General features: G+C 43.0%; 1 protein-coding gene across 3 annotated transcripts; it reads left to right on the top strand.

Moving 5' to 3' along the window:
* Nucleotides 1-257: 257 nt before the first annotated feature.
* Nucleotides 258-10,057, top strand: LOC133493254 (catenin beta-1-like). 3 transcript variants are annotated; one of them, XM_061806446.1, is made up of 17 exons: nucleotides 258-415; nucleotides 1,399-1,448; nucleotides 3,257-3,466; nucleotides 3,561-3,811; nucleotides 3,881-4,119; nucleotides 5,320-5,521; nucleotides 5,670-5,814; nucleotides 5,961-6,064; nucleotides 6,155-6,289; nucleotides 6,441-6,644; nucleotides 6,765-6,923; nucleotides 7,978-8,097; nucleotides 8,196-8,346; nucleotides 8,427-8,548; nucleotides 8,642-8,702; nucleotides 8,825-9,020; nucleotides 9,133-10,057. In XM_061806446.1, exons 2-16 carry the CDS (start codon nucleotides 1,436-1,438, stop codon nucleotides 9,013-9,015), a joined length of 2,307 nt encoding a protein of 768 aa, XP_061662430.1. In that variant the 5' UTR covers nucleotides 258-415; nucleotides 1,399-1,435; the 3' UTR covers nucleotides 9,016-9,020; nucleotides 9,133-10,057. The 3 variants fall into 3 exon arrangements, with proteins under 3 accessions (XP_061662430.1, XP_061662591.1, XP_061662512.1); XM_061806607.1 differs by lacking the exon at nucleotides 258-415 and adding an exon at nucleotides 577-789; XM_061806528.1 differs by lacking the exon at nucleotides 258-415 and adding an exon at nucleotides 887-1,235.
* Nucleotides 10,058-10,607: the final 550 nt, after the last annotated feature.

The following is a 10,607-nucleotide window of genomic DNA, read 5'->3' as shown; positions in this document are numbered from 1 at the left end:
GACTTCTTAATTAAGTCATTAATGAGTCACATTCCATTCTAATGAGTGCGACGCGCCCTCTTCAACCGGCCCAGCAACCGCGTCTTCTAGTTTTGTTTGTCAAAGGCTATACTTTAAAAATATATTTTAATTTGGCGACAAGTATCTCTTAGTTGCATAATGATTCTAAGGCGATAACTTTAACGACGCACTACTTTTCCGATTGCGGCAGAATACATGTAATTTCGTCCCTCGCCATCTTGTTGCTCTATCGAGCAAGCGGAAGCACTAGCTTTGGCGGAGGAAGAGCGGGTGTGGTTCGGACTTGCTCGGCTGATTCACTTAGCAGCCCTTCAAATTTTTCACCCAAGCTGAAGGAGATTTTTTTTTCCTCCCCCAAGCAGAACAGGAATAACGGAGGTGCCACTGGATTCTGGTAATGGATATCTTGTTTGCTATCATTCGCATATGACCTATTTACACCGTGTCACTTTGCCGTTCCTAGGAGAAAATCCTCTTTGGCTTGGGAGGGGGCTCCGGTGAGGTTTTCTGATTTTTGGCTGGCAGCACGGCAGGTTTAGTGTGGTGGCGCCCGGATCTACTTTTCTGACGTCCTGGCTAGCTAAGCTAAGAAAATTGGAAATAATTCTTGTTAGCGAATCACGTTTGCAGCACTTGTCTCGTTTTGCAGTACTAACACTTCATATTTGTGTCACTTTTAAGATACCTCCTCTATTATTTGACACTGAAGCTTCCAGTTGTGTTTGTTTACGTTTGCTAGTTAGCCTGCTGGCGGTTAGCACGTTCGAGGTAAGCGGTGGGGCTAATGAGAATTACCGTAACGCCATTAATGGCGATTAACAAAAAAAAAATGCCGCACAATTCAAAGCCCGGTGTGCTTGGTAAACTTCTTTGTGGGGGGTTTGTTTCGGTTGACTCTTACGTGTGTAGTTCGTCCCCACCGTGAGAGGTGGAGTCATGGAAGCAAAAGCGGAGCGGAGGAGGAGGTAGTTTGTCATCGGAAAGCCAGGCAGGCAGGGGAGTCTGCTAGGTCGGAACTTGGCCGTGGTACGGGGGAGGGGGAGAAATATGCCTTTGAAGTGCTTTGCAGCTGAATGGTGAATTGTGCTAGTTCGGGCCTGGAAATACCCACCGCTTTACTTTCTCGGCTGTAGGTGGAGACTCGGCATTCCCCCCACCCTTTCAGCTACTTTAGCGAGCAAAGCAGTCGTTTGAAGTGGTGGGACCTGGGGCAGGTAAATTGGTGCAAAGGGCAGTGTTTTTCCAACAGAGAAACTGCGATCGAATGGAACTTCACCAAGTTGAACGCCTTATCGATCCAATCCTTATTATTTCCTGTGTGTGACTTCATTTTTGTGTCTTTTTTTTTTCTCTTCTTTTTTTTCCCCCCCTACACAGACCTAGCTGCTGTGCAGGCCGAGGGCAGGCGAGAACAATGGCTACCCAGTGTAAGTTTTGAAAAACAAACAATCTTCTGGCACTCTTAAAGAATATGTTTTTTCAGACTGAGTATGAGTACTTGTAATAACTTTTCATTACTGGCATCTTAATGTGTCCCGGTCAATCTGTTAAGTTTCTATATCATTACACAAAACCACCAACTGCATCTTTTTCTACCAGTCTTGCCAGACGTGTCACTTAAATAGTGACACAGGGCATTCATAAAATTGGAAGTCTGACAAGATTTCCCAAAAATGATGTGATTGGAATAGCCACTTCAACTAGATGACAATGCACCAAAAATTTCAAAAAGAGCTCTGAAGAAATTTAGTTTTTTTTTTTTTTTTTTTTTTTTTTGCTTCGAGAAAAAAGGCCTCTTTGGGAACTGCTTTTGTGTATCGCCACACTTTCGAAATCAATCGGTGTAACTTCTTTTTTCTTTTTCTTTTTTTTCAACATATGTCCTCAATTTTCATTTCATCTGCTGCTTGGATAACCACTTCTCTATTCAGATTAGAGGTTTTGGTTAAAAATGTACACCAATAAAAAAAATTTAGAATATGATTTGAAATTTCAAGTGGTTCTCCATATTGTCAAAATTACTGTGACATTTCAGACAGCGTCACTGCCCCTAAAAGTCACATTTTGCAAATCGAAGATTTGTGACAAGAGCAGGATGTTGTTGAATAGGTCATCTACCTTAATATTCTTTTTGTTTCTGTGAATTTATGGAGATATTTAGAAGCGTTTGAAGTGCTTCTTCCATGATTTTCTTTTTTTTTTTTTTTTGAAAAATTCCGCAGAAATGCCATCCACTTGTCACATTGCTCTTTAAATAATATGGCAGGGTAGCTGAAGTGGTTTACTTTATCACATCATTCCTTTTCCTTACTCTTGACTCTGTTTTAAAAAAGTAAGTATCAGTTGTCTAATTAACGGCAGGGTGATCAAAGAAACGAAAAATGTCAGCGGCATGGGAGAGAGAAAACTGCTGAGAGACAACACGTAATGCACGGATCAGGCAAATTTGCTCTTTAATCATTGCGCTGTCAGCCTACTGCAATAAAATGTATTCCGATTCCGCTGCATGGCAAATTTTTTTATTTTTTTTTATTTTTTTTACGATCAATTGGCTTTAGCTTGTCAACTCAGATGCAAGTGAATACGTTCGTTACTGCAGGGGTGACAAAACAAGTTGATTGGGGCGACTGGATTATAAAAAGCAAATTGAGGGGAAAAAAGTGTTGGTCACCGGTGGTCAGGAGAGGACGTTCGTGTAAGGCTTGATGTGTGTTCACGTACTTTTAATATGATATGGCTCACAAGCTCCACAACAGCATTAAAATACATTTGAGGGGTACCAGGCTATCAGAGGTCTATAGGTGTGTGATGTAAAAAAAAAAAAAAAATTCTTAGCTAAACTTGATACTGTAATTCGGCTTTTTAAAAAGGGAAGTGTTATAAAGAATTTTTATGAGATTGCAGCACCCTGTCAAATAATATTGTCAAGACGCACCTTTATCATTATGAAAACAAATGCGCCAATCACCATCTCTTTCCGTTTTATAAACTTGTGATGACAGAGAAATTAATAGCTACAGCAGCCAGTGCAATCCGCTTTTTCCTTGTATGTGGTTTAATAAAATATTGTGGGTGGTTCTTCAAAGTTATTCGCTCCACCCTGATAATAATGCCAGGTATCACATTGCAACAGTGATTTGCTTGCAACTGTCCATTTCCATGTAGTTCAGCCACGTTGCAAGATTTGCAGCTTTTTAAAGTAACAAGGCCCCCCCCCCCCCCCCCCTGTCTTTAGCTGATCTGATGGAGTTGGACATGGCAATGGGAGACAGTAAGGCTGCAGTGAGCCAGTGGCAGCAGCAGTCTTACCTGGACTCGGGCATTCAGTCTGGAGTCACCACCACAGCACCGTCTTTGAGTGGGAAAGGAAACCCTGATGTTGAGGAGGATGATCCGACTTTGTACGACTGGGAGTTCAACCAGCCCTTCACCCCTGAAACCACAGGTGTGGATCACCGTGAATCATTTAGCTCAAAGTTTGTCCTAATAAGTTGTTGTCGTTATTTTTGTTGTAATGATTTTTTTTTTTTCTACTGCAGACATCGAAGGCTATGCCATGACTCGTGCCCAGCGGGTGCGTGCGGCCATGTTCCCTGAAACCTTAGAGGAAGGTATCCAGATTCCGCCAACACAGCTTGATGCCACTAATCCCACCGCAGTGCAGCGCCTGGCTGAACCTTCTCAGATGCTCAAGCACGCTGTGGTCAACCTCATTAACTACCAAGATGATGCCGAGTTGGCCACTCGTGCCATCCCCGAGCTTACGAAACTGCTCAACGATGAGGACCAGGTAAGTAGAAGCAGACTAGACTCAACAGCAAAAACTCTATCATCGCTTACCATTACCTTCCCTCCCCAGGTTGTAGTGAACAAGGCAGCTGTAATGGTGCACCAGTTGTCAAAGAAGGAGGCCTCGCGCCACGCTCTGATGCGTTCACCACAGATGGTTTCAGCAGTCGTCCGAGCAATGCAAAACACCGGTGATGTGGAAACCGCTCGCTGCTCTGCCGGAACCTTGCACAACCTTTCCCACCACCGAGAAGGCCTCCTTGCCATTTTCAAGTCTGGAGGGATCCCCGCTCTGGTTAAGATGCTTGGGTAAGTAACTAATGGAGGTGTAATATAAGTGCATTTTGCCCCCCAAACGTATTTCCTGAGGGGCTAAATAGCTATATAGCAAGAGAAACCACTAGACTAGAGAATTCCCCCAAACAGTGGTTAGTTTTCACCCCCTGCTGTTTTCCAGACTTTTGCAGTTAAAGATACAATTTGCAATTATCTTTGGCTTGACACTTGAATATTAAAATTAACTTTTGAAAAAAATGTAATTTCTGACCCATCTACGGACTCTTTTTATGATATTATTTTAGAACTTGGCACAGAGGGACAAGGAAAGCCAGTCAATGTGGAGTGACGGGAGACGTGAGCAAATAGCCATTTTTGGCGGGCAGGGGGTTTTGTTTAAATATTTCTAGCAGTTTGAAAACCACATTCTCCCTTTAACTTACTGTCATTCCTTCACGTTGTGGGGGGCGGGGGGAGGCAGCCACAGATGTAAACACTGGGAGAACGAAGGCAAGCTGACAAACAAAGCCACTCATGGAACTGATGTTTGCCATAGCTCACACCTACACACTCAAAAGCAGACCCAGTCTCACACACCATCCAACCTGGCTCTGCCTCTGAAAAGCACAGGACATTATTATATCTATGCTATTTTGTATACATTTTATGCAGTTTACAATTACCATTTTTCTAATATGTTTGAAATGTTTTTTTTAATATGATTTTAATGTTTTTAAAGTTGGTAGAAAAGGTGAAGTTCTAATTAACTAACTAATGGTTATACTGTTTACACTAATTACAGTCCATATCCCCGTGTGTGGATTTCACAAGTAGTGCAGTCATTAGTAGTTTTGTTAAAGAAATTCAGCTAAGTGCAAGCTCTGAGGAGGTAGACCATCTGGCACATTTCAGTTGTCATTTAGGCTCATAACTGGGCCAAACTAATCTAAATGGAAATGGCGTTAGAAGATCGCGGCTCAGCAGAAGGCATTTTGGTGTCCAAGTTTGTGGGGGGAATCATCCCAAGCATGCAGTGTGTTGTGCCCCAGAAATGCACTTTTGTGCAGGCGTTTGTGTATTTTATTGTTATAAAATGATTGTAACAGTATAATTGTATCCATTTAACAACTATCATGCTAACTTTCTAATAGTTCAATGCCCCTACAAAAAGAAGAGTGGCCATTTGAATCTTATATATATGTTGTTTGTAAAATGTTATGAACTGTCTTTCAGTTCACCAGTGGACAGTGTGTTGTTCTACGCCATCACCACCCTCCATAACCTCCTCTTGCACCAAGAAGGAGCAAAGATGGCCGTTCGCCTGGCCGGAGGACTCCAGAAGATGGTGGCCTTGTTGTCCAACACCAACGTCAAGTTCCTTGCCATCACAACGGACTGCCTACAGATTCTTGCTTATGGCAACCAGGAAAGCAAGGTATTGATTAAAGTGTTTTTCTTTATAGATTTGGTTTGTTCTATGTTTACTATTGCAGATTTGTAAAGAGATTGGTAACATATTCAAAATAAGACAAGATGTCAGAATACTTTCAGATCATTTAAATGTAAACCTGTCATTGTTGCAGTTGATCATTCTGGCCAGTGGTGGCCCCCAAGCTCTGGTCAACATCATGAGGACCTTCACTTATGAGAAACTGTTATGGACCACAAGCAGAGTGCTCAAGGTCCTCTCCGTTTGCTCCAGCAACAAACCTGCAATAGTCGAAGCTGGTAAGTTCATCTTCCAGGCGGAAAAATAAATGGGGATTTTTTTTTTTTTTTTTTCTTCAGGTTTCGGATTTGTATTTTGCGCCTACAATAATAGATAGTATTGTGTATGATAAATACAATTGTTTTGGTTGCTTTTCTGTGTGTAGGAGGGATGCAGGCTTTGGGACTCCATCTGACTGACCCTAGCCAGCGTTTGGTCCAGAACTGCTTGTGGACTCTGAGGAACCTTTCAGACGCTGCCACTAAACAGGTACAACACATTCAGTCTTCTTGGATGCTACTTTCTTGTCAGTAATGCAATTAACAAAGTGTGACGTAAATGTGACTCCACTTCCTGTAGGAGGGAATGGAGGGTCTTCTGGGGACCCTGGTCCAGTTGCTAGGAAGCGATGACATCAACGTCGTGACCTGTGCGGCCGGCATCCTCTCCAACTTGACCTGCAACAACTATAGTAACAAACTTATGGTCTGCCAGGTATGACACTTTTTCTTAGTCATTTCTTTCACTTGCATATTGCATTTATGCATATTTATATGCATAAAAAATGGGTTTGGGGTGGATGGGATCTGGCAGTACTGGTTAGGAACCACTGACCTAATCTTCCAAACGTTGTGACCCTTATCAGGTTGGAGGAATCGAGGCCCTTGTGAGGACAGTCCTCAGGGCAGGCGACAGAGAGGACATCACAGAGCCGGCCGTCTGCGCACTGCGGCACCTTACCTCGCGCCACCAGGATGCCGAGATGGCCCAGAACGCCGTCCGCCTTCATTACGGCTTGCCTGTGGTTGTCAAACTACTGCACCCCCCGTCCCACTGGCCACTTATCAAGGTCTGGTACCTTTTAACTTGCCACCAGATTTATCCCCCCCCCTCCTCCAGTTTTGATTCGGGTTTCAAATGTGTGTCTCTTTACCCCCCCCCCTTTTTTTTTTTTTTTTTTTTTAACTAGGCGACAGTCGGTCTGATTCGCAATCTGGCCCTTTGCCCGGCCAATCACAGCGCTCTTCGAGAGCAGGGAGCCATTCCACGCCTGGTCCAGTTGCTTGTCAGAGCTCACCAAGATACCCAGAGGCGCACCAGCATGGGAGGGAACCAGCAACAGTTTGTGGTGGGTACCCAGACCTGCAGAAAAAGTATTTCTTGTGTAGTAGGACTGGACGATACGACTCCAAAATATACAGTTTTTTTTTTTTTTCCATCTCAATAATAATATTTCTGATTTTAATCAAATTTTCCCCACTTAGCTTATGCAAAAGTGACAGCTTTCAACTTGTGCTTTCCCTATCTCATTTTTCCTGATAACAGACCTCTCGCATTTTTCCATGCAGTTTTTCCACAGCCTTAACTTCCACTGAAATAATCATAATTCCTAATGGAAAAAAAATAATCCTTTACAAATAAAAATTTACTTTTCGTAAAAATATGATTGTACAATAATCCCTCCAGCTTTTACAGTTTAACGCATAAAGCATCCTGTTCACATGGGCACTTGGCGTGTGTGGATGGGGACCTCTAGTGGAATAATAAAATAACTGCACCTCTTGCATAAATGAAACTTGCCAATATATTGCATATTTGAACCTACTTTACAGATTTAATTTATTACTACAGTTTTCTGGAACATAGGTTCTGCGATTAAAAGAGAGGCTGTACCGTCTACACAATTAAATGATTGGCAACCTAACATAAATTGAGCCATCGAACTGCTTTGTTAGGTTGGTGCACTAAAAGTACATAACTTAGGTCAAAAATTTCCAGCATTCTAATAAAACACTGCTTTTGCAACTTATAATGTAAATGGGGACTGTATTGCAAGTACTTCTACACCTACAGTGTGAAAATTATCCTGCTCATTTCTGTTTCCTCGTTGCAGTTAAAGTCGCTAGTCATGTTTTTCAAAAATACCCAATAGTCCTCAAGAGTCACTCCAAAATGATAAGTTGGCGACAGTGACTGCTTTTGTAAACTAGCTGCTGTATGTTCGCAGCCATGTTGTTGGCTGATGTAGGATGTCTCAGTGTGGATACGATTTGAACTTTAAAAAAAAAAAAAGTAAGTTATCCTGACAAATTTGAATGACTAGATCAAATCACTCCATCGTCCAGCCATACTGCAGGCGTTCAAACTTTTTGCAAGTTTCGCCCGTGTGATCCCATATACAGGAAGGTGTGCGTATGGAAGAAATCGTGGAAGGTTGCACTGGAGCCCTCCACATCCTGGCGCGGGACGTCCACAACAGAATTGTCATCAGAGGACTTAACACCATTCCACTCTTTGTGCAGGTGAATTAAAAATCAAATTTCAGCGAGTCACATAGCATTCATGTTAATGGATGTATTTTGTCATTAATAATCTTAAAATCGGTTCTGGTTCTGTCCAGTTGCTGTATTCCCCAGTGGAGAACATCCAGCGTGTGGCTGCCGGCGTGCTGTGCGAGCTGGCTCAGGACAAAGAGGCGGCAGAGGCCATCGAAGCCGAGGGAGCCACCGCGCCGCTCACGGAGCTGCTGCACTCTCGTAACGAGGGTGTTGGTATGTGGATTTGCCTCCCACGTGAACCGGACAACCTTCTTACGGGTCATATTGTCAATTAACTCTTCCTCCTTGCGCAGCCACCTATGCTGCAGCCGTACTGTTCCGCATGTCTGAAGACAAGCCGCAGGACTACAAGAAACGTCTGTCAGTGGAGCTCACCAGCTCTTTGTTCCGAACTGAGCCCTTGGCCTGGAATGAGGTGCATACACAATCTGTGTACACGTCAAAACTCTCGAGTATTTATTTACACATGCAACGAGCACAAATGCTTTTTTTTTTTTTTTCCTTCCAGGCTGGAGATCTTGGACTGGATATGGGGGCTCAGGGAGACCCTCTAGCTTACAGGCAGGATGGTGAGCGCTTTCTCTTTATTTATTTAACATACAAGTAAATTTAGTTTTGAGCTTGCGGGTGTTAATGCAGCCGTTTATAGACTTAACAGACGATACTGATGCCCCCTTCCCTCCTATCACAGATGGAGCGTACCGTGCCTTTCCCGCAGGCTACGGTCAGGATACCCTGCTGGACCCCATGATGGAGGGGGCCGACTACCACGCCGACGCTCTGCCCGACCTGGGCCATCACACTGATCCCCTTCCAGACCTCGGTCACAGCCAGGACCTGATGGACAGCAACCAGCTGGCCTGGTTTGACACCGACCTGTAGGATTGGTGAGCGTTACTTCCATCCCCCCACCCCCCAATCCATAACTGTCCAATTTATATGTTTAAAAGCAATATCATTGGCATCTCAGATGAAATGTTGTCCTGTGTTCTTTCGCAGTTGTTTTTGATCGAGCCTGCCATTGTGATTGGCCTGTAACCTGGATGGTCTGAAGCAGCATTTTGATTGGCTGTGTAAAGTTGTGAAGGTATGGGAAGGAACAAGGGGTCTTGGAAAGTGCCTGACACCAGAAAATAAAGAAGATGGTTGCCATGGGAGTGTTTTAGTAAGTTGAGGAGTGGGGTGGGGGGGATCAGGGTGTTGGGAGAAAGGGGCTTGAATTAACTGCAATGGATGTGACATCACAAAGGTGGGGGTCTTGGAGCAGGTTACCGGTTTGGTTGAGTGCACACCAGTTGGACTTAAAGTTGGTAACATGTTTTAGCCTTGCCTGTATTATCCCGTTTCAGTTCTACTTTTTGTATTCTATTTTTTTATTTTTATTTGTTTTGTATTATTCATTCTTTGTTATGGTACTGACCCAGCTTGCCTTCACACTAGCCATCTTAATTTTGTCTTCAATGCTAATCATCTGTCTTTTTTTTTTTCATTTTTTTTTTTACGTATATTACATGTAGTGTTAAGTTATAGTGATATACAATGTTTCTTTGGTTTATGGAAGAATGTGTAGAACACTAATAATCAGTTGTACTCTGACTTAAAATGTAACATTGTGTAGTTTTTTTTATAATCAAAAATGGAGGATGATGCATTCTAAATATGTGCTTCTTTAAATATAAACTGTCAATGTCACATGTTCTAAAGAGATCAAATTGTGGGATTTGTTGGGGATAAATCTAGAGAAGTTTTATATACATTCACCTGGTAGGTTACTATTTTGTATGCTATCGTTGGGTGTCTGATGGAAAATTGGTTGGCACTGTCAAAAGGTCGCCAGGTCGACGAGCAAGTTGAGAGTTCTGCTGTTTCTGTCGGAGACGAGGTTGTGACACAGCTGAACAATAAAGTCATTTTATTTCATTTAGTCTTTGGCCTTCCTTGCGGCATTTCAGTAAGCTCTTGCCACTTGCTCTTAATATGTACCACAATTTAATTTTAGCTTTTAAAACTGATTTGGATTGTTGCCAAGTGCATTATTTATATATTTGGTGGGGGCAAAGGTAGTTGCAATATAAACCCCCCCACCCAAAAAGTTTTGATTGTGGACCAGTCTGCTGTGTACCCCAAATTTCAGTGAGCTGTCTCCCGCTGACCTACCATAACGGTCACAGGCGGGTATAATGTACTCTGAACTAGTCCCCTGATGAGCAATGTGTGATTGGTGAGGTAAAGTCTTCTTTCGGTCACCAGGTGGCGGTAAGTGGCTGTTACCCAATGTCTGAAACACTGGTGTCAAACTCAAGGCCCAGGGGCCAGATCTGGCCCACCGCATGATTTTACGTGGCCCGCAAAGGCAAATAATGAGTATGAACTTTCCATGATTTTTGTTCAAATCTGTACCAAAATGTCAAATCGTCCCATTATAAATGATAATGTTGAGATATTGCAACCATCATTGTGTACCCAAGCATCAG

The sequence above is a fragment of the Syngnathoides biaculeatus genome, chromosome 1 (assembly GCF_019802595.1).
Source record: "Syngnathoides biaculeatus isolate LvHL_M chromosome 1, ASM1980259v1, whole genome shotgun sequence".
In the NCBI taxonomy this organism is placed as follows: Eukaryota; Metazoa; Chordata; class Actinopteri; order Syngnathiformes; family Syngnathidae; genus Syngnathoides; species Syngnathoides biaculeatus.
Note: the sequence above shows the minus strand (reverse complement) of the source record. Positions and strands in the feature narration are given on the sequence as shown.

What these genes read in the sequence shown, in the direction of transcription:
- LOC133493254 (XM_061806446.1), top strand. An exon ending in CTCTCGTAACGAGGGTGTTG is followed by an intron (nt 8,347 to 8,426) that starts GTATGTGGATTT and finishes CTCCTTGCGCAG; the next exon opens with CCACCTATGCTGCAGCCGTA. An exon ending in TCTAGCTTACAGGCAGGATG is followed by an intron (nt 8,703 to 8,824) that starts GTGAGCGCTTTC and finishes CTCCTATCACAG; the next exon opens with ATGGAGCGTACCGTGCCTTT.